We start from the raw sequence: 23,910 nt of genomic DNA, 5'->3' as shown, positions 1-23,910 counted from the left end.
AGCTCAGGGCAGCACCTATTTAGAATATAAATTAATTTGTAAAATCTTACCCAAAAGGATGGCAAAATATTATGAGCAGTTGCCTCATAAAACAGGGAAAAGCAGTGGAGAGAAAAGCAATTAAAAAAAAAAGTTTAACAAAAAAAACAAACTATGCAAAGTCATCCTAGGAGAATATTTAAAGATGAAACTGAGAGGGGGACAACAAATGGATAATTCTTTACTGTAAATAAACTCTTGTCATTATCACCAAAGACCATAAAGCTACCAAATGTGGGCTTTAACATCACCATGCCAGACGCGCTTCATGAGGAAGTAAAAATGGCACTGAAGAAAACAAGAAGGAGAAAAGCAGCGGGCCTAGACCAAATGGACGTAGAGGACGTCTGTCTTTTAAGGCACTGAAAGATCAATTTCCAAGGTGTCTAAAAAGAGGGAAAGATACACAGAAAAAAATATGGTCCTTATTATTATTGTTCCAAAAAAGTAACCAAGAAAATATCAACAAATAGCATCCCATCTATCTACTTTGTAATCTTTATAATCTACTTTGTAAACGTTTTAATGACAATAATCTATATGTACATTGTAGGAATCCTCGATAAAGGTAGAGAAAGGAATGGATAGGTCTTCATAACAGATCACATCCTTACTACTGCATAACTGATTGAAGGATGGAGCGGATACAAGATCCCTCTAGGCTTATTGTTTGTTGACTATAAAAAATATTTGATTAAGGGGAACAAAATGTCACCAGATGCCTCGAACTGAATGCCTTCCATAAATATGTCACAACCTTACAAGGTTACTGGAAAGATGTGACAACAGATAACTGGTGACCTTGTAGCTATTAATTCACATCAAGTGAAATATAAAGATATAGACAGCACTCTCCAAAGGGGTTCACCACTGCCATGGAGGAGGCTCAGTGCAGACACCAAACTGAAGAAGAATTCTTTATAGATAGTGGAGTCCTCCAGAATCTCCTCTTTGCAGATCACTATGTAGATTGTATCAAGCACAACAGGGCCTCCTAAATAAGATCCATTAATAACTCAAGAGAATTCAGCCCAACTATCCACATGGGGAAAAGGTGAATGAAGAGTACTTATTGCCCAGGCAATGATATGCAATTAGATGGACAACTTATGGACTACATCCATGAGTATGTTTATCTTGGACAGACACTGAAAATGGACAATGATCTGGGCCCAGAACTGAACGTGAGAAGGAGAGTTTGGATTGCCTGTAGGAAATTACATCATTCTTTTTTTAGGGACCCTGAAACAAAGGCCTATCTGTTTAACACCAACATTTTTTTTCTGGTGGTATATAACCAAAAATCTTGGAATATAACAGGCTCCAAAGAACTAAAGCTGAGAATCACTCAGAGGGTGATGAAGAGGTGCATTGTGAGGTAAGCAGCCAGAAACATTCTACCCAGGAGAAGCAAAGCAATTGATGTCATTACAGAAATATCAGCCTGAGAAAAAGTTGGGCCAATGACATAGTGAAAGTGAGAGATACCCAGTGAACAGCCTGATTGCCCTGCTGGTATCTACACAATATGAGGCCTATATAACGACTATACAATACAAGGCCTAAATAAGGAAAGTTTTCCAATAATTAAAGCTATTGAAAAGTAGAAGGAGCTGTTTCTGGAGGCAGCAGATCCTCCTTCCATCTAGGTCTTCAAGTAGATGCCAGCTCCAAACCACGCCACTTTCACTCTAGCCTTCCTCCCTACTTCTTCCCCGCCAGAAACTTGTAGTCTGCCCTTGGAACTATGCTGAGTTCTGATAAGGGAGCTTTGGCCTTATCTTGCCCAGATCCAGTCTTCCTCCTTACCTCCAAATAGCTCCAAAACATGAAGCAGTGCCTGTAGACCTCCCCTCTTCCAGTCCCTCCCCCTTATGTATTGTCTTCCCTTATTAGAATGTAAGCTTCCCGAGGTCAGGGACTATGTCTTTGCTTTACTTTGAATTCCTAGGGCATATAATAAGTTTTTAATCAATGTTGAATATATGTATCCAGATCAGAGGTTCTTAACCTGAAGCCCATGAACTTTTAAAAACAATAAATGTTGATAACTGTATTTCTATATAATTGGTTTCTTTTGCAATGCTATGTATTTTATTTTATGCATTTAGCTACATTGTTCTGAGAAGGGGACCATCCGCTTCTTCAGTGGTCCATAACACATAAAAAAGAATATGGTCTGTAACACAAAAAAGTCCCTGTTTTACATGCTTGTCAGGGATATTATAGAAAAGATTCCTATTCGGGTTGGACTAGATGACCTCTAAGGTTCCTTTCAACTCTAATAATCTCCGATTCTGCAATTCTATCATCACTGTTAAAAACAATCCCCCACTAAAGTCCCCTGCTATGCCTCCAATGCTTCACGAGTAATGTTGATCCAGTCCAAGCCCTAGCAGGTCCTACCAAGCTGAAATGGCTTTTAAGCACAGAACCATCTCTGGGCACTAAGTGCCTGTTGTTTGAGGCCCAGTGGAAACAGGATCACAAAAGCTCATTGCTAGATTGGTTACCAGATAACGGATATTTTCAGTCAGAGAAACTCATAAAGATTGGTTACAAAAGCACGGGAAGATTGTGATTCTATTAATGGAGGGGTTACCTGCATGAATATAATCATGTATACTTGAAGTATTCAAGTAGGTATTGATAATAGTAACAACACTGTCTCTTTTTTTTTAAAGATCTTTTTAAATTTTTTTTGGTGAGGCAATTAGGGTTAAGTGACTTGCCCAGAGTCACAAAGCTAGCGAGTGTTATGTGTCTGAGGCTGGATTTGAACTCAGGTCCTCCTGACTCCAGGGCTGGTGCTGTATCCACTGCACCAGCTAGCTTCCCTAACTCTTGATTACATGTATGGTCTTTGGAAAGTTGTTTAAACTCCCTGAGATTCGGTTTCACCCCAGCAGTGAGGGAGAGAAGGAATCATCTATGCTGACTTCCAGGCAGGCAAATAAAAGCTGGAGTGGGTAGATGTGGTCAGATTGGATACAGGTTTATCTCCTCTTTGCTTGATCAGCTCCTCTGCAGAAGGGGTTGAAAGAAGGACCAGAAGCAGGTAGATCTCTCTTCCCTCCTACACACCTCTCTGTATTTCATTCCTCCAGGGCATGGAAACCTGTTTATCTGTTGTCAAAAGAAGACTTTTCATGGTGCCTCTTGCTCCTTCTTTGCCATTCACATCACTGCAACCCTGGTGCTATTCATGACAGATGGAATCACGGTAAGCCAGGCTCAGGAGGGGCAGGGTCTAGGGTAAACCACAACCCCTGCAGCCAAAGTCAGACATCCAGGATTAGGCATTGAGGGAAGGAGGCTGTGTAGACAGATTTTCAAGGACAAAACTACCCTAGGTGCTCTCTGCTTCCAGGGGGCTCTCTGCCAACAAATAGGTCACAGTGAGGACACAGATAGAAAAAAAGCTGCCAATTTCCAATCTGACATGAGATGTGGGCAGAGAGGAAGGCATAAGAAGGATCCTGGGAAGATGGAAGCGTAGGTTAAACATTTCTAGGCTCAGGGAGACATCTTTGAAGAATCTGGTAGCCCGAATATTGGGTATGATGATGATGATGGTGATGATGGTAGTGGTTGTGGTGATAATGATAGTGATGGTGCTAGTGGTGGTGGTGATGGTGGTGGTGATGATGATGATGATGATGGTGATGATGACAATGGTGGTGGTGATGATGATGGTGATGACAGTAGTGGTGGTGGTGGTGATCATGATGGTGATGATGGTAGTGGTGGTGGTGGTGGTGATGGCGGTGATGATGATGACGATGGTAGTGGTGGTGGTGATGATGACGATGGTGATGATGGTAGTGATGGTGGTAGTGGTGGTGGTGATGGTGGTGATGATGATGGTGATGGTGGTGGTGGTGATGGTGGTGGTGATGGTGGTGGTGGTGGTGGTGTGATCATGACAATGTGATGATGGTAGTGGTGGTGGTGGTGGTGGTGATGATAAGCAGTGTGGTTCAGTAGATAGAGAGCTGGCCTTGGGGCCAGAAAGACCTAGATTCAGGTTCTGTTCTGACACATACTCCTTATGTGACTCTGGGCAAGATAAGTTAAACTTTTGGCATTCTAGGCAATTGCTGTTATTCCTCACTCCCAAACCTTGCCCTCTTCTAATCTTTCCTATTACTAGTAAGGGTACCATCATCCTCCCAGGCTCACTGGTACAGGGAGCTGCTTCACCAACAGTCCCCTATGCCAGTAAAATCATGGGCTTTCAGCAGTACTGATAGCCCATACTTAAATAGTGCTTTAAAGTTTACAGAGTGATTGATAAAGATTACCTCACTGGATCTTGACAATAATTTTATAAGGTAGGAGCTCTTATTACCTCCACGTTACAGATGAGGAAACTTGAGGCACCTGGTGTGGGGTACTAGTCAGACAAGACAGCAGCCTCATTCAGTTTGTACTGGTTTCTCCACAGGGTGAATATTCTGCCTTTATATACACCTATGCAGTAGATGATCCACTCTTCGTAGGACATAAGGCAGCTGGCTACCTTCCCAGCATCTTCTGGGGCTCTGTCACCATAGGCCGGCTCATCTCCATCCCCATCTCTTCTCGAATAAGCCCAGCCACCATGGTCTTCATCAACTTGGTATGTTCACAATACTGCAGTTCAGGTCAGGGGGCTGGCAATGACCACTTCCCTCCTTCCTCCAGCCTCCAAACCCCACCACATGCACAAACATTTGTGCAATTCTTCAGCAATGTTGAGATGGATATGTTGGGGCAGATGGGGAGTGGAGAAGAGGTGACTTAGCTATGAGACCCAAGGGAAGTCCTTTTACTTCTCTTTCCTGGATCCCTAAAATTACATCATTGCAATAAACTTCTCCCTAGCTATAATGTTCTCTGAACAATACTGGATTTGGAGTCAGGGGACCTTAGTTTGAAACTCAGCCCTGCCACCTACTGACTCTCACTTTGAGCAAATCACTTGCTCTTCAATGGGTCTCAGTTTCTACCTCGGTAAAAATGAGGGGGGTTGGGCTAGATACTCTTTAAGGCTCTCCTTCCACTCTAAATCCCATGATCTTTGACTCTACAAGAAGTATGTGTGCAAAACAGGGAGGGAATTCACACTGGCTTGCATAAGACAATTTACAGCATTATGAGCCTAAAGCTCATATCCTGCCAGGAAAGGAAGGAGGCATGTCCCTTGTCCTCATACATTTGACTTTCACACGTGAAATGCACAAATACCCAAATTGCAGGCTGTTTCTCTCTCTCTCTCTCTCTCTCTCTCTCTCTCTCTCTCTCTCTCTCTCTCTCTCTCTCTCTCTCTCTCTCTCTCTCTCTCTCTCTCTCTCTCTCTCTCTCTCCTTCTCTCTCTCCACAATAAACTTCAGGCAGACTCTGAAATGTGTAGAGGACCTAGGCCCAGGCTGGGATCCAGGTCACCTGAGACCTGGTGCCATCTTTGCCAGTGATTGGATAATTCACTGTCCACTCTGGGCCTCCATCTGTCTCCCCATCTCTTATATTGAGATACTATTTATCCTTCCCCTATCCCTCCTCCTACTCCCCAGCCTGCAATATGCACCTTTCACCTGACTATTGAAGGGAAAAGGAGCCAATAAATAGGGGATCGCCTTGACTAGAAAAGAACAGAGAAATACAAGGATTTATCATTCTGATTTGTTTTGACAGCTCAGAGATGAGCTTCAATGATGTGGCTGTGCCACAAGCAGCCTCAATGCCTTTTAAGGGATCTTCTCACCCTCTTGGCTCATACCTACCCACCCAGAAGATCTAGGGAGGTCTATGAATGGTACTCCCTCCTACTAAAACTGACTCCTCACCACAAACATAAAGTTCACAGTGTTATAAAGGAAATTGTTTTAATGAGAAAAAAATTTGAATCAGTCAACAAACGTTTAGTAAATGCTAGTCACAGGATTAGATGCTGAGGATACAAAGACAGAAATAAAACTGTCCCTCCTACCCTCAAGAAGCTTACCTTTAATCAGGGAAAATAGCATGTACCCGTGGAAATAAATACAAAATTGTGCAAAGTAAATAGAAGGTTATTTGTGGAAGCAAGAGGCACTGGCAGCTGGGGGTGGAGTAAGGTAGGGTGGGGTAGGGGAATCAGAAAAGATTTCATGCAGGAAGTGACACCTAAGCCGAGCCTTTGAAGAGAGCTAGGGATTCTCAAAGGAGATGAGGAAGATGTACATTCTAGGGATGGGGGCCAGCATGGGAGCTGGAGTGTCCTATATATAGAATAGTAAGAAGACCCTTTTGGCTAGAGAGCAGAGGGGATGAAAAGAATAATGAAAAGAAATAAGCCTGGATTATACAAATAAAACCAATGTAACAAAGATTAGAAGGAAAGCAGAAAATTGGATGGGGGGGGATTATAGACATTTTCTTGGATAAAGGGCTCATATAGAGAACTTGGTCAAATTTATAAGAGTCATTCCCCAATTGATAAATAGTCAAAGGATATGAACAGGCAATTTTCAATGAAGAAATCAAAGCTGTATATAGTCATATGAAAAAATGCTCTAAATCATTATTGATTAGAGAAATGTGAATTAAAACAATTTTGAGATATCATCTCGCATCTATCAGATCAGCTAAAATGATAGAAAGGAAAAATGACAAATGTTGGAGGGACTGTGGCAAAACTGGGAAACTAATGCACCATTGGTGGAACTGTGAACTGATTCAAACGTTTTGGAGAGCAATCTGTATTTTTGCCCGAAGAGTTATAAAACTATGTATACCCTTTGACCCCCCGATACTACTATCCCAAGGTCTTTTTGTGGTGGCAAAGAACTGGAAATTGAGGGGATGCTTATCAAATGGGGAATGGCTAAACAAATTGTGGTATATGATTATGATGGAATACTACTATGCTGTTAAGGATGAGCAGGTCGGTTTTAGAAAAAGACTTGCATGAAATAATGAAGAGTGAAACGAGTAAGACCCAGAGAACACTGTACACAGTAACAGCAACACTGTTCAAAGAATAACCGTGAACAACTAAATTATTCTAAATATTATAAATACTCAAGTCAACTATAAAGGATCTACAAAAGAAGATGCTATCCACCTCTAAAAAAAAGAACTGATAAACAGAAGGTTTTTCATACATACACATAGATAGATTAAATAGATACACACATATATCTGTGTTGGGGTTGGGGGGGAGATAGTTTGGAACTTAAAATGTAACCAAAAAAACTTATTTTTTTTAAAGAAAGAGACCTGGAAAGGTAGGCTAGAGCCAGGTTATAAAGGGCTTTAAATGCCTGACAATGAATAACCATCATCCTAAAGTTGAATATAAATGCCCAGAGATACCCCGGCCTCCTTCACATAGCCCTTTCAGTCTCCTTTGCTGAATCAGTACCCAGGTCAATCCCACTAATCATGAGTGTCCACCAAGTCTTGATCCTCTTCTCTTCTCCATTTGTGCCATCTCAATTTGTGATTTTATCATCTCTCATGAGTCAATGATTATTTCTATGCAAATGATTCCCAGATCACTTGACCTAGGCCTGCCCCCCCCTTTCTCTCCCTCTTTCTCCCTCTTTCTCCCTCTCCTGACCTTCAGTCCTGCATCACCAGCTGCCTTTTGTCCCTCTTGAGCTGGATGGATGACCTGAAAGCATCTCCAACTCAATGTCGACAAAACAGACACCACCATCTTCCTCCCACAAAAAAACAGCCCTTTTCCAGACTTTCCTATTACTCGCAAGGGCACCACCATCCTCCCAGTCACCAGCCTCATAACCCTGGTGTTATCCTCAACTGCGCTCAATTTCACTCCACATATTGGATCTAGTGTCAAATCTTGTCCTCTCAATTTCCCAGTATCTCTTGTATGTATCTTTGCCCCCTTCAGTCTACTCATAAAGCCACCACCCTAGTGCTGGGTCTCAGTGCCTTATGCCTGCATTATTGTAGTCACCTGCTGGCATCCCTGCCTCACCTCTCATCCTCCTCCAATCCATCCTCCCCTCAGATGCCAAAGTAATTTTCTTAAAGGGAACATGTCATACCCCTCTTTTAAAAACTCTGGTAGCTCCTGATAGTAGTAAGTAGGACTTTAGGGAAGGCTTTAAGGGGGAGCCAGGCCTTGAAGGATAGATAGGATTTCTCCAGGTGGAGTCAGATGGGAAGAGCATTTTGGGCAGAGGTGGCAGTGTGAGCCAAAGACACAGGAGAGAGGAAAGCACAGGGTGTACTTGAAGAATAGCAGAGAGTTGGGGTACATTTTGAGGTGCAGCTAGGTGGCACAGTGGATGGAGTGCTGGGCCTGCAGTCAGAAAGAACTAAGTTTAACTCTGACCTAGGATACTAACTAGCTGTTTGACCCTCTATCTGCCTCAGTTTCCTTATCTGTAAAGTAATAATAGCACCTAGCTCCCAGGGTTGTAGCGAAGATCAAATGAGATAATATTTGTAGAGTGCTTAGCACACAGTAGGCACTATATAAATGCTACTTATTACCTTTTGAATAAAGTTGTAGGGGAGGGAGAAGGAGGCAGGCAGGGTACAGAGGGGAGGTTATTTGCTGAAAGTAGGAGTCCAGTGAAAGGATTGTGTCGAGTGGGGAGGGGGGCGGGTGTTGAGTGGGGTGGAGGAAGCAGTTTGAAACCATCCATGTAAAGACTGAGAAGAAAATGACCAGAGCTCAATGAAAGTATTATCAAGCATTGGTGAGGGCCTGGCTGAAGCTAGAAAGCAGGCATCATAGTAGCTTGTGACTTTGAGAACGTCGATTTAGAGCTAGGAGGAACCTTAGGGGCCAGAAGAGGAAAAAGCTCAGAGAGGATGTGACTTGCTCAAGGTCACACAGGCAGTAAAAGAAGAGCAATAATTCAAACCCAGGCCCTCTGATGTCAAATCAAACATTTTTTCCACGGCCTCTCATTTTCTCCAGCAACATCCATCACTCAGGATTGCAGACAGAGAAAAGAGATGGGGCGACTCAGGGTTGAGGACAGCACAGGGCAAAAAGTGAAGCAAGTCAAGGAGAAGGGGATGATGGCGTTCAGGGAACTAGGGATGTTATCAGGGAAATGGCCAGTCATGAGATGAAGGTTGAAGAATAAAGCAAATGAAGCCCCAAGGGTGCCTGATGGATTGGGAGAACAGGGAGGGCCTAGGGAACAAGATATAAAGCAGGTCTGGTTGGAATAAGTTGGAACAAGTGGGGAATTTCAGAGATCAAAACATTGATTATTTCATGAGAGAGGTAACATGGTACAGTAGAAGGAATGTAGGATTTGGAGTCAGGGAACTGGAATTCAAGATTACCTCGACCAAGTCTCTTAACCTGTCTGTGACTCCACTTCTCAGTCTGTGAAATGAGGGGTTTAGACTAAGATGACTTGTAAGTCTGCCACCTCTAAAGCTATGGCATGCAATAGGGGAAGACGCTCCTCCCTCTTCCCTCTTCCCACTGGCAGTCTGGCCTCCTGTCACCTGTTGTTATTGTTTTTACAGAAATGTGGACAATACTTACTTAGAACTCATTTGGAGGGGCTTTCGTTTGGAACCTTTTCCGAATTGAGACAGAATGATTAGTTTTCCTAGGGAGCTAGACAATTAAGGATAGTTTAGTGAAACTTCAACGGGAGCAGCTGTGGCAGCCAGTGCCTGTAGTTTCCACTGCTGGAGCACGTCAGGCTGGTGGATTTCTTGAGTTTGAGAATTCTGAGGTCCAACAGGGCTAAAGCCCATATGATGTTCATACTAAGCCCAGCACTGATACAGTAAGTACTCCAGGAGTAGAAGGCTCCTTACCTAGCTAAGGAGGAGCAGAACAACCCCAGATGAAAAGAAGAAGGAGCAAGTTAAAGTTCCATGCAGATCCACAATAGGATCGGGCCTGTGAATGGCCTCTGCATTCCAGCTTGAATAAGGTAAAGTGGCCCAGTTAAGGAAAGAAGGAAAGAAGGAAGGGAATAAGGAAGGAAGGAGAGAGGGAAGGAAGAAACAAAAGAAACGAAGGAAGGAAGGAAGGAAGGAAGGAGAGAAGGAATCAGGAAAGAAAGGAAGGAAGGGAAGGAAGAAAGGGAATAAGGAAGGAAGAAGGAGGGAAGGAAGAGAGAAGGAAGGAAGAAAGAAAGAAAAGGAAGAAGGAAAGTAGGAAAAAAGGAAGGAAAGGAGAGAAGGAAGGAGGAAAGAAAGAAGGAAAGAAATAAAGGAGGAAATAAAGATTCCATGTGACAGCTGCATTCTCTGTGATCCCACTGGAAGGTATTGGGGTATACTGGAGAAGACGCTGGACTTACAGTCAGGAAGATCAGGATTCAAATCTCACCTCAGACACTTACTAGCTGTGCAAACTTGGGAAGGTCACTTAATCTCTGTTTGTCTCAATTTCCTCATTTGTAAAATAAAGGGCTTGGACCCAGTAGCCTCCAGCATCCCTTCCAACTCTAAATTTTGATCCTATGGTCTACCTCAAGAGTTCCCAGACAGTAACAGGAAATTTACTGATAGAGCTGGAAGTCTTACCTGGAAGGTCTCCAAGTTACTCACTCCAGTCACAACCCCCTCTCCATTATGGCCCTTGCTCTTGGCCTGGATGGATAACTTTTTTCCTGCTGGTAATCTTTCCTCCACTCTGCTCAGAGACTTTACTGTGAGTACCCCTTTTCTCTTCTCCTACAAAAGGACTTTCCATCACTCCGCTCAACCCTGCTGATCTTAAAATTCTGGAAGAAGTTTTAGAACCATTCATTCCTTTTCCTAAGAAAGTTTGCACTTTCAACAGGATTGCCTGGCCTGCCAAAGCAGGAAGCTGAGGAGTCTTGGATGGAATTGCAGGCAGTGTTGCTAATGACATTAAGAGAAGGCCATCTGGTGTAATGGAAGGAACACTGGTTTCGGAGTCAGAAGGGCTGGGTTCAAACTCCACACTCACTACTTAGCTAGGTGGTGAGCTGATGAAGAGGATGGATCACTGGATCTGAAGTCAGGAAGATCCTAGTTCAAATCTGGCCTCAGGCACTTACTAGCTGTGTGACCTGGGCATGTCACTTAACTGAGTCTGCCTCAGTCTTCTCATGAAGATAATAGCAACACCTACCTGCCAGGGCTGTTGTGAAGCAATCAAATGAGACAATGTTTGTAAAGCACTCTGCAAACTTTAACATGCTCTATAAATATCTGCTAGTTATTACCTGTGTGATAGGACTTCAGTTTCCTCATTGATAAAACAAAGGGACAAAGGGATTGGATTATATGATCACTAAGGTTCTTTCTGTCTTTAAATCCTCTAAATCCTGAACCCTCTAAATTTCTCAATTCTCCTTGGACATTTACACAAAAGGTGAAGTTCCCAAGCATGCCCACTAGGTGGCAGAGCGACTGCACACAGCTCCTCCCCACCTCCAGGGTGCTTAAGAATTGCTTGTGATCTGGGAGCCTCTGAGTGTTCCAGGAGACTCCCTCCCCAGATCAAGAAAGTTGACCGATGGGTGCTTGACTCAACAGAGGCTCAGATGGGGGGGTGGGGGGGTGGGGAGGAAGCTCCCACTTCTCCTTTGTTTACCTAAAGTTTTTACCAGCCTTTTCTTCCTTCTGCTCCATCTCATTTTCTACAGGTAGGAGTGGTGGCCACGTTCCTGGGTCTCCTCTTGGTCTACTACAACATTGTCTTCTTGTTTGTGGGGACAGCCTGTCTGGGACTGTTCCTCAGCAGTACCTTCCCTAGCATGCTGGCCTATACTGAAGACATCCTCCAGTATAATGGTGAGTTTTTGTGTAACCAAGAGGAAAAAAAGAAAAAGGAGAGAAAAAAACTCATCAAAACCAGTCCTCTTGCTTGACTTCCCAATTCTGGCCTCTGGTACTGCCATTCTTCTACTCTTCTAGGTAGGAAACTAAAAGGACTCTGATTCTTCCTTCTTCTTCCTCCTCTATATCCACCCTGTCAACACATTCTTTTCATACATCTCTTAAATTCACCCAATCCTCTTCATTCTCACCACCAATACCTTGGTCAAGCCCCTCATTCCTGAACTACAAGCTTCTAGGCTTCACTCCCTTTTAATAAATCCAGAGAAGTGTCATTTTGTAGAAAAAACAAACAGACTCAAGTTCACATCCTGACTCTGATGCTTGCTGTCCCAGTAACCATGGGCAAATCATTGTTCCCAAAGCCTCAGTTTCTTTAACTATAACCTCTCCAGAAACTGTTGAGATAATGCTGCGGCTCATTTAAATCTAATTCACAAGCAAGTCAAGACATCACCCTTGTGACATCACTGGTACTCTCTGAAAACAAAGGATGAAAAACCAACCAACCTTAAAGAGCTGTATAAATGAGAACTATTATGTGCTGGCTACGTAAATGTTTCCAAGACTTCGGCTATGCCTGGGAGCTACTGTTTCCCAATGCTTCCTCACTTACAACAAGTACATCAAGCCTGAATTCCTCTGCTTGGCTTTCGAGGGGCCTCATAACCTGGCTCCATCATCTCACCAACCCAGCCTTATTTCTTCCTGCTCCCCAACATATACCCTTCATTCCAATCAGCTTGGTTTCCTTATTGCTCATTGCACATAGTAGGTGCTTAATAAATGTTTGCTGAGTGAATGAACAAGTACGTGAATGCCACTGGTATACACCAAGCTTCCTTCTCCTTGTCCATGCCTTTGTTCATACCATTGCCCACAACTGGAATGTCCTTACCCTTCTTCCAAATCAAAATCCTACCCATCCTTCAACATGCAACTAAAGTCTTCCTCCAGATAGGTATCAGTTTCTCCAAAGGGGATCCTTACTCTCAGAATAGAATTGTAAGTCCTAGCTGTTTGGGGGCCATGGCGTCTTATCATTGTTTCTTTGATGTTGTGATTCCAAAATCCCCTTTACTGCTCCCCTCACAATAAATGGCTACTATTTATTTTTATAAGTTAATTAAGATTAATCTTGTGTTGAAAATTTCATAATACCCTTTCAGTTAATTGGAGACACACTGAAGAGTTGTAGAACCAGTAAAAAGATTAGTAATTTCTTTGGAAGGAAGAGTGGGGAGGAAGCACAGGCTGGCTAGGAGGGAGACAGTCAGCAGCAACCATATGTGATAATGACGTAAGGAGAACCTAGATCACTGAAATCCAAAGATGATCTCAAAAGGTAATTTTACCTCTTACCTCCTCTCCAACCAGCTAAGTTAGGACCCAAGTGGCCTTGAGTTTTGACTAGGTAGTGTGGTACCTAGTTAGATTTCTATCCAAAGGATTCCAAATCTGGAGACAGAAGGGACCTCAAAGGCCATCAAGACCTACTCTCTCATGGAAAATGAAACCCTAAGGAGGTTAAGTGACTTGTCCAAGGTCACACAAGTATTAAGTTACAGGGGCAGGATTTGACCCTATTATTCTTTTCACTGTACCACCCAGCTTCCTAGAGGACTTAGATTCAAATCTCAACACCGCCATTTAGGTCCTTTGTGACTTTGAATAAGTCATTCCACCTTTGGGGCCTCAGCTTACTCATGTATAAAATGAAGAAGTTAGACTGAATTGCCTTTGAGATCCATTCCAACTCAAAAAAAATTGGGGGGGGAGAATTGGGGTTAAGTGACTTGCCCAGGGTCACACAGCTAGTAAGCGTCTGAGGCCAAATTAGAACTCAGGTCCTCCTGAACTTCAGGACTGGTGCTCTAATCCACTGTACCACCTAGCTGCCCCCAGCTCAAAACTTTTATGTTATTCTTCTTTGAATTTTCCTTATTACCCCTGGTGGGAGTACCCCCAAAGTCAAGGAGGAGGCTGGTGCAGAATTGTTATATTTCAACTGTGAAGTGCCCTGGGATATAGTCACCCAGCCCACCCCTCCCATTTTACAGATGAAGAACCTGAGACCAGAGAGATTATGAAGTCACAGAGGTAGTGAGTGGTAGAAGACACACTGGAACCCAGCGTGGATTCCAAAGTGTCTGAAGCAGGATTTGAACCCAAATCTTTCTGATTCCAAGTCCAGCATCATCTATTATATCAAGTTGTACCTGAAGCACTTGAAACGTATGTGCTTGGAACTATCAGACGATGTAAATGACAGAAGATTCTAAGTCTCAAATGAAAGGTATACGTTATAAGGCCAACAGGAACTCCGAGAAGGGAGAGGCAGCAGCCAGAGCAGATGTGAAGACCCGAGTGGGGCCTTGAACAGTGGGCAAGTTAGACAAGCAGAGTATGAGAAAGGGCATTGCAGGCAAGGGAAATAGAACTCAACCTTCATTAAAGACCTACTAGGTGCCGAGTGTCAAAGGAGATGCAACAATAAATACAGCCTCAGTTTCCTTCTCTGTAAAATGAGCTGGAGAAGGAAATGGCAAACCACTCTGGTATCTCTGCCAAGAAAATCCCAAATCGGGTCACAGAGAGTCAGACATGACTGAAATGACTGACCAACATAAGTCTCCTGGCCTCTCAGTGTCCCAGGCAGCTTTCTAAGGCTATGTCCACAAACTAATTATTGATCTACCTTGGTAGAAGAAGCCTCTATACTGTGCTCCCTGCATTGATAAAAATCACAAGTTGGGCCTAAGAAACAACAACACCTTACATCATGCTTATGTCTATACCTGTTATATCTCTCTTATTAACTACTAATAATAACAACTAACACTTATATAGTACTTACTATGTGCCAGGCTCTGTGCTAAGAGATTTAAAATTATTATCTCATTTGATTCTCAGCAACCCTGGGAGGTAGATGTTATTATTATCCTCACTTTAGAGATGAAAAAACTGAGGTTAAGTGACTTGCCCAGGGTCACACAGCTAGTAAGTGCCTACAGACAGATTTGAACTCGGTTCTTCCTGACTCTAGGACTGGCACTCCATTCACTTCTCCACATAGCTTCTTGAGGGAGAGATTATCATATTTTCAGCTATATCATCTCCAGCATCTAGCAAACACTACCTTGCTTAGAATATATTTAACAGGGGCAACTAGGTGGCACAGCAGATAGAGCACTGGCCCTGAAGTCAGAAAGACCTGAGTTCAAATCCAGCCTCAGACCAACCACTTGACATTTACTAGCTGTGTGACCCTCAGCAAGTCACTTAACCCCAATTGCCTAAAAAATTAAAAACAAAAAAAGAACATATTTAACAAACATCTATTGAGAACTGAATTCACAGACATGATATTTAGAAAGATAAATTGAGACCAGATTGTGGAGAGCCTTGAATGCCAACTTAAGGCATTTAGACACTATTTTATAAGCTATGGGTGATCATTAAAATTTTTTTTAATTGGAAGTAGAATGAAGAAAAACATATAAAAGTATGGTCAAGGGAACAGAGGGAGCCCAAAGTCCCTGTCTCATCCTGCACTAACTGTTGACTTACTCCCTCTTACTCCTACCAAGAGCCTCAGAAAGTACAGGGCTAGAAGCAGGGCACAGATGCAGGTGCTTCCCCTTGCACAAGGAGATTCCCTCCCTGCCTCTCTCTGTTATGGGGACAACAGGAAAGAGAAGTGAATACATTGCTACAATGGGTATTTAAGAATATTAGGAAGTTGGTAGAAGGGCTGTCAGGAAAGAGAAGTGAATACATTCCTACAATGGGTATTTAAGAATATTAGGAAGTTGGTAGAAGGGCTGTCAGAAGTTAGCCTTGGAGCTAGGAGTGTGGAAATAGGAAGGGTAAACAGTCCTTCTGTTCACTGTCAGCTAAGCAGAGGTGTGAGTGCCTAGGAGCTCCCAGCACAATGGTGCCTGCCCTAGACCTCCTTCCCCTGTCTGGATATCATGGTATGTGTGCGGGAGTGGGGTGGGGAGGGGGTAGAGTCTGCAGCACAGACCAGGACCTTAGTGACAATGAGAATAATGATCAGATGCTGTCTTATAGTGAACACAGCTGAACCTAATGCCCAGTTTCCATTTCTGAAGAATGCCTACCCCAAACAATCTAACAATTACTAAATGCCTTTTTTTTTTCATCTTTCTTCCTGTGCCAGGCTGTGCAACCACAATGCTGGTAACAGGGGCAGGAATTGGTGAGATGACACTCCAACTGTTCATTGGCTCGGTATGTGGGGGCAGGGGGAGAAGAGGGTGCCTGGGCAGTGAACCTCAGGAAAGGGCTGTGATGTAGTGGAAAGGCTCAGGACTTGGAGTCAGAAACTGGGTTTCCAATCCTGGCTCTTTCACTTAATTGCTAGCTGTGCGGCATTGGGTGAGTAATTTAACTTTTGGGGATCTTGGCTTCTTCGTCTATCATATTAGTTAGCATTTATGTAGTGTTTTAAGGTTTGCAATGTGCTTTACATATGTAATCTCATTTAATGATTCCCAAACAAACCTTTGGGGTAGGTGCCCACATTTTCTAAACTGAGCTGAGGTTAAGTGACTTGCTCAGGGTCACACACTCAGATCATCCTCCAAGTCCATCGGCCTGTACACTGCGCCACCTAGCTGCCTAAATGAAGCAGCTGGGCTAAAGGATCTCTAAGCGTCAGATTCTATGATACTCTATGGCAACCAGTCACCTTCCCCCGATTTCTCACTCACAGAGTGAGCAAGACTCTTCTTTGCCCACCGCAGTGCCCATCTATCACTGCTGTGCAAAGGCGGGGGGGGGGGGGCGGAATCAAGTGCTGGTGGGAGGCCAGAGTGAAGGGAGAACCTTGGGAAAGACTAGGCAGCCGGGAAGGCAGTGGTGCCATGGGAGGATACCTCGGAAAGAATGCTTTCACTTTTTTTCGATTTCATCCACTTTCACATGTTATGACTGCCCTCCGGAACTCTCTTTAAATCACTCCTTGCCGAGCACCTAGGCCACTGTCCCAGAGGGACACAGGCTTCCTGACTCAGCTCCTGTTCAGAGATCAATCACCAAACAACTCTAGTTACCTTCAAACAAACTAATGGGGCAGCTACGCAGCACAGTGGGTAGAGCTCCGGCCTTAGAGTCAGGAGGACCTGAGTTCAAATCCGGATTCAGACACGACACTTTGATGCTTACTAGCTCTGTGACCCTGGGCAAGTCACTTAACCCCAACTGCCTCACCAAAAACAAAAACAAACTCTAATCCCACTAATTCATCAATAAAGTGTGTGGGGGGGAGGGGTCTCCTTTCCCTCTGCTACAGTGGACAAGCCTGGGGCAGCCTCAGGGCAGCTCTCAGACATATCAGACACAGTGTGATTAGATGAGGGGTCATGAGGTGTGTGTGGGGGGGTGGAAGGTAGCTGGCACATTGCTGTAAATAGTGGATGGACAGCTTGGAGCAATGAAAAGAAAATGACATTAGATTCACAAGACCTGAGTTTGAGTCTGGGACCTGATGTTTCCTAGCTGTGGGACCTGAGCCTCCACCCAGAAAAAGAGGGATGAAGAATAAGACTTGTACATCATAAGAATAAGCCCTACTTCCCATAAGTCTTAAAATGAAATGTAAATGTATCCAACTTCTGGTTCTAACACTTAACCAGACAAGGAAAAGTTAAGGCACTTGGATGGCATAGTACAGACAGCGCTAGACCTGGAGTCAGAAAGGGCCACATACAAATTCTGCTCCAGACACTTATGAACTGAGTGACCCTAGGTAAGTCTTAACCTCAGCTTTCCCATCTACAAAATGGAGATGGTAATGGCATCAGGGGACAGCTACATGGCCCAGTGGATAGAGCACCAGCCCTGGAGTCAGGAGGACCTGAGTTCAAATCTAACCTCAGATACTAAGTAGCTGCGTGACCTTGAGCAAGTCACTTTGCCTCATCTGTAAAATAAAATAAAAAAAAAATAGGAGAAAGAAATGGCAAATCACTCCAGTATCTCTGCTAAGAAATCCCCAAATAGGGTCACAGAGAGTCAGACATGACTGAAATGACCGAATGACAAAGATGGGGAATAATAAGGCTTGTATGGTCTACCATGACAAAAGCTCTCTGCACACCATAAAGTGGTCTGGTCACTGTGATTTTTAATTGATTGATGGGAATGGTTTTCATGCAGTGAACTGGGGCCCATGCTAACAAGTAGAAGGAACTTCAGGAGGTGTCTTGGACCAGGTGTGTGGGGGTAGGACTTCTGTCCTCTCTGGGATACTCACCTCTAAAAGCAGGGCAATGTTCTCTGCCAGCCCCTATTGCTTCTGTTAGGGAAATGAGCCTGAACTTGACTGAAAATTTCATCAAAGGCTCAAGAAAGATGTTTCTTCCCACGCAACTTCAGGGCCTACGTTTAAAAGGCTCTTGTGTCTGTGTGTTTTCCCGTTGGCAGATTATCCAAGTGCTGGGCAAATACAGCTTCCTGGTCTGTGGCGTGATCTTTGGCTGCCTGGCTTTTACCTTCTACATCATGCTCCTGTTTTTCCACAGGATATACTCCAGGCCCTCATCAGGTAAGGGAAGGATCTATTTTTCTACAAGAGGAGGAAAGCAGAATGGGAGGGCAGCAGGGCTCTTAGCACACCATAGCTAGTACCCTGTTCCAAGCAAAATGCAAGGAAATGTTTATTTTTCTGCTGTTTCCTTTCCCCCTCTTCCTGGCTTACCATGCAATTGTTGGTGTTCGGGGGAGCAAGGCCAGGTTAGGCTAATGCATGCTTTCTCAGCTGAAAAAAAAGAAGTGGGGGGAGGAGAGACCATCAATTGTGAACTCAGCTCAAGGAACCCCACCCTGATAGAGAAATGCCTGGCCAAGAAGCTGTCCCCAGCCTGCTCAGGGCACCAGAAGCTGGTTCCCGCCTCTGCTGGCTGGAACTCATCCCAGGGGCCTAGTTGGCTGTCTCTGTGCTGTTCAGGGACTTGACTCTAATCCAAATCTTGTTTTCATAAAGAAAAACTTCTACGCCAAGTTGCAAAGAAAAGCTCCTTCAGGGCAGGAATACCTCCCAAGAATAGCCTCAGTCTCTGAGACCCCAGGCAGGGGGAGTCCCTAGAGCTATTTTTTCAACCCTGCACCCTCACATGCCCTTTGACAGAGTTCTCAAAAACCTCCCCTCTCCAACCCACCTCCAAGTTGGAGTGTTGCAGCCAGTTCTTGGGAGGACGCACTAAAACAAAACTGCTTCCCTCTATCATCCAGTTCAATTCATCAAACATTTAACAATCAGCTACCTCATGCAAGGCACTGTGAGTGAGTCAGGAAGACCTGGATTCCAAACCTGCCTTATTAGCTAGGTGATCCTGGCACTGAGCCTCAGTTTCCTCATCTGTAAAATGAGGGAGATGGCAGGTGAGGTTGGACTAGGTGGCCTCTGTGGAAAAACAGGCATGCTAATACATTGTTGGTGGAACTGTGAACTGGTCCCGCCATTCTGGAAAGCAATTTGAAACTATAGCCAAAAAACCATTAAACTGTACATACCCTTTGACTCTGCAATACCCCAACTAGGTCTATATCCCAGGGAGGTCAAAGAGGGAAAGGACCCATAGGTACAAAAATACTTAGAGCAGCTCTTTTTGCGGTGGCAAAGAATTGGAAACTGGGGATTTGCCCATCAACTGGGGAATGGCAGGACAAATTATGGCATATGGTTGTGATGCAGTGCTATCGTGCTGTAAGAAACAATTAGAAAAAGCTGGCAAGATTTGTATACTCTAATGCAAAGTGAATAGAACCAGAACAATTTACTCAGAAACAATAGTGCAAAGATAAATCAGCTGTGAAAGACAGTAACTGATCAACACTGACCGGCCACAACTCCAGGGACTCATGAAGACAGAGAACTGATGGACTCAGATTGCAAACTGAAGCATCTTTTTTCTTTTTCTTCTTCTTTTTTTTTGGGGGGGTGGGTATGGATAATGCAGAAATCTAGTTTGTATGACTACACATACTTGTAAGGGGTTCCACTTTTTTTGCCTTCTCAATGAATGGAGGAGGGGGAGAAAGAAGGGAGAAAATCTGAACTGAAAATAAAATAAAACTGAACTTTCAAAAAAGGAACCAGGACAAGGAAGAAAAGCAAAAGGCTTAGATAACCCCCCCCCAAAATAGGTCACCAATTGCCTACTGACCAGAGAACTGACTGTATAACATTATCTGTTTTTTCCCTTTGTAGTCTTGACCTTGGACAAACCACCAGGGATATAAAGCTCTGAAGTCTACCAGCAGTAAAAGTCAGGTGAAGAAGACAAAGGCGACCCCTCCCCCAGAAGCACAACACAGACCCCCACCCTTGTTTGATAATACTGGAGGAGAAGTCTAAAATATTATTTAAAATCGCTCCTCTGGTATTAGGTTCAAGAAAAAATAATTTAGATCAACTCTAGGACACTGGCTTCTCTTAGGGCAAATCAACACGAGCCTATTCAATTCCCCTTCTTTGCCTTCACACTGCTAAGAGTTGCCTATCGAGTCCAGATGTGGAGAAAAGGAATACACGTACACATACAATTCTGATGACTCCTGGACTGAACCCTTAGGGTTTTGGCATTCAATCTTGGATACAGTCTGAAAGCAATAGAGCCAAGCTTAAAATATGATGCTCAGTGACACCTGACAAATGTAGATAAATGTGATATTTTAAGTTAACCTAGATGAACCTCGGGTTATTTCCTCATGCACTACACCCCAAAAGGAACTACTGTGCTTTTCTTGGGACCAATCCAAAATCTAGGGGATTCTTGATTTTTATGGTCCCCCAAAACTCAGTGATTCATCTTCACTGTGAAATTTTGGAAAGAAAGTTGAATCTTGATGGCTCTAGGATATGAACAATCTATGACTAGTCTAGGAAAACATAAGAGTGGGACAATGTCATGTACTCTGTTTTCCTTTTCTGCGTGGATGTGTGGGTGGGTGTATGTGGCTGGATATCTACAGAATCAGCAGAAATAGCAGTGAGAATTTTTCAAAACAACTGTCAGGCTTAGTGCTTTTACCTCTTCTACCTAGAAAAAACTCCCTCTCTGCTCCATGTGAAGAAGGTATAGGGCTCAGCCAAGGAAAGGAAAAAGCTGGACTGTCTGGTACTTTTAAAAGCTGTGCCCTATACGAAAGTAGTGACTGGAGAGGCAAGTTATGAATACCATATGGAGTTGACAATGACAATGACAATGATAATGAGAGAAGGGAACTATCTCTCTTTACTTTTTTTTTTTAAAGAAATGGATACCAGTGACTGATTACATATTGGTTTATTTGCACTTTCTGGATGCATCAACAGGTGTGTGTGTGTGTGTGTGTGTGTGTGTGTGTGTGTATATACATCTACATATGTTTATATATACATATATACTTTATATATAATATACATATGATATGTATGTTTAAACATATGTTTATATGTATATGTAGGTGTGTCTACATACAAACATTATTATTAAAACTACAGTGATTATCAATCCACGATCAGGTTCACTCAATTCAACAAGCATTTTAAAAGGACCTACTACATCCCAGCCACTGTGAGGCATACAGAATCAAAACATGCCTTCAAGGAGCTTACATTCTGCTGAGAGGAAAAAAATAGGTATGCAAATAAGTAAATACAATATATTCACAAGGTAATTTTGGGAGAGAAAGGAGAACACTAACTGGGAAGGATCAGGAAAGGCCTCACTTAGGAAATAGCACTGGAGCTAAGCCTTGGAGGAAGCTAGAAGTTCTGAGAAAAAGAGGTGAGGGAGGGAGGAGGAAGAGCATTTCAAACATGGAAGGTAGCCTATGCGAAGGCACCAAATGGGAGACTGAATGCCATCCCATAGTTTTGTCTGTGATTCACAACTATTACAGATTGGCCAGTTCAACCCAAAGAATACATATTCTACTTGACTGTTGTTCATATGCAAGAAATGGGCTCAAAAGGCATTTATTACGAAAAAACAGAGCTAGCTTTCTGAAAAATGGGTTACTTGGGGTATAGCATATCCTCTTACCAGAGGGCAGTTAAGGACATCCATGCTAAAAAAAAAAATTTGTCCATGTAATAAGTCCTAGGTTTCAATCTAACTTAATTGTCCAATCTAATTGTAGTGAAAAGCTGCCCTAGTCAACAGAAAACAGCTCTACTTTGCTCATTCAATTAAACGCTCATTCAATTAAACTGTAGCATGTTTTTATGTTATGTTTCAAGGGAGGAATCAGGAGCAAAATAAAAATGTCACTTGACCAATATGGGATGGTTGTAATCTATACCTTACAGGATCATAGACTTACAGCTGAAAGGGACTTTAGAAGTCATGCAGTTCAACCTCCTAATTTTATAGGAGGCTGAGGCCCAGAAAAATGAAATAGGACTTGTGTGAGGTCACACAGCTAAAAAGTGGAAGACGTGGAATTTAAACCCAGGTCCTCTTTCTCCAAATCCATCTCTCCTTCTACATCTAAGGATGCTCTTATTGAAAAAAAGGCCACTCAGGCGGTTTGAGCTCTGGGTGTGTCATCCCGGGGCATAGAGTGTCTTAATCATTTCATAACCTCCAAAACAAAGGCTAACTTTCTTATTGCCACAGGATAGGACTCTCACATTCTATGAACTCAGATGGTGGTGTTTCAGAGGCAGGAAAAATCCTTTTAGGTGCTAGCTTGATATTGCCTCTCTTCCTCCGAGTGTAATTAGAGGGATTAGAGAGGCGGAACCCATCTTTCAGAAACAGCTAGTGGAAACCTCTAATGGTGTCCCTGGTTCTGCTTTCCTTTTTCCCTCTAGAGTTTGAAATACAGCTGCTAGGGAGTCGCTACATCCAGTAGACTCTTTCTTGCTCCTTCCTGGGTACTCTGGACAGAAAGCCATCTTTTCATCACAAGCTCAAAGCTACAAACTGGAGATGAGGTGTGCCTACAGCAACTCCTGATGATCAACATAATAAGAGCTATCATCTACACAGCACTTTGAGAAGTGGGCAAAACACTTTGTTATCTCAGCTGATTCACCCAACAACGCTATGATGTAGGTGCCATTGTTATCCCTATATTACAGATGAGGAAACTGAGGCTGAGACAAGGCAAAATGAAGTCTTACCCAGGGTCACAAAACTAATTAAGTGTCTGAGTCTGGATTTGAACCCAAGTCTACCTGACTCTAAGCTTGATGATCTATCTGCTGCACCACCCATCTGTTTCATACTTCCTGATAATGGTAAATTCTAGGAATATGTAGAATCATCAAGCTATATGAAGGGCTACAGTGACCTCCTTGATAATTCCTCTGCTGCTCCACTAGTATGGTACACTAGAAGGATTTGCAGAATCCTAGAGAGTTTTGAATTTAGAGAATCATAAGACCTGGATTTAAATTCTGCCTTTGCCACTTAACTATCTTTATGACTTTGGGCAAGTCATTTTCAATTCAATTCAATAAGAGTTTATTAAGCAGCTCATTTATGTGCCAGGTCCCAGGCATACAAAGAAAAAAGCAACAGTCCCTGGGCTCAAAGACCTTATTATTATTATGGGAAAAACTAAATAAAGATATATACAAAGTAATTTAGAGCACTCTGGAAAAGCTTTCTATAAGAGATGGAACCTGAGCTAAGCTTTGGGGTTTTGTTTTTGTTTTTAATTCATTTAGTATTTTATTTTTCCCCAGTTGCATGCAAAAACAACTTCTAACATTTATTTTTAAAACTCTGAATTACAAATTCTCTCCCTTCCTCCCTCCCTACCATTGAGAAGACAAGCAATTCAACATAGTTTATACACGTGTAGTCATGCAAAATAGTTCCATATTAGTCATCTTGTGAAAGAAAACACAGACCCAAAAAAAAAATCTCAAGAAAAAGAAAGTTAAAAAGTATGCTTCAATCTATATTCAGACACCATCAGTTCTTTCTCTGGGGATGGACAGAATTTTTCATCATAAGTTGTCTTGGATCATTGTATTACTGAGAATGGCTAAGTCATTCACAGCTGATCATACTACAATATTGCTGTTACTTTATACATAGTACATTTGCATGTAAG

At 43.0% G+C, this 23,910-nt stretch overlaps 1 protein-coding gene across 1 annotated transcript in view; it reads left to right on the top strand.

The window, feature by feature from the left end:
• Positions 1-21,350, top strand: part of SLC60A1 (solute carrier family 60 member 1) — a 65,388-nt gene extending 44,038 nt beyond the window's left edge. Inside the window, exons 5-10 of the mRNA XM_021002911.2 lie at positions 3,147-3,262; positions 4,487-4,660; positions 11,637-11,784; positions 16,013-16,083; positions 18,280-18,400; positions 20,066-21,350. Coding sequence (XP_020858570.1) covers positions 3,147-3,262; positions 4,487-4,660; positions 11,637-11,784; positions 16,013-16,083; positions 18,280-18,400; positions 20,066-20,097 — 662 coding nt within the window. The 3' untranslated portion in view covers positions 20,098-21,350. The remainder of the gene's footprint in view (positions 1-3,146; positions 3,263-4,486; positions 4,661-11,636; positions 11,785-16,012; positions 16,084-18,279; positions 18,401-20,065) is intronic.
• Positions 21,351-23,910: the final 2,560 nt, after the last annotated feature.

This window comes from Phascolarctos cinereus, unplaced genomic scaffold (genome assembly GCF_003287225.1).
Source record: "Phascolarctos cinereus isolate Bilbo 61053 unplaced genomic scaffold, phaCin_HiC Scaffold_5;HRSCAF=322, whole genome shotgun sequence".
Classification (NCBI taxonomy): domain Eukaryota; kingdom Metazoa; phylum Chordata; class Mammalia; order Diprotodontia; family Phascolarctidae; genus Phascolarctos; species Phascolarctos cinereus.
The sequence above is the reverse complement of the archived record's forward strand: the minus strand, read 5'-3'. Positions and strand labels throughout refer to the sequence as shown.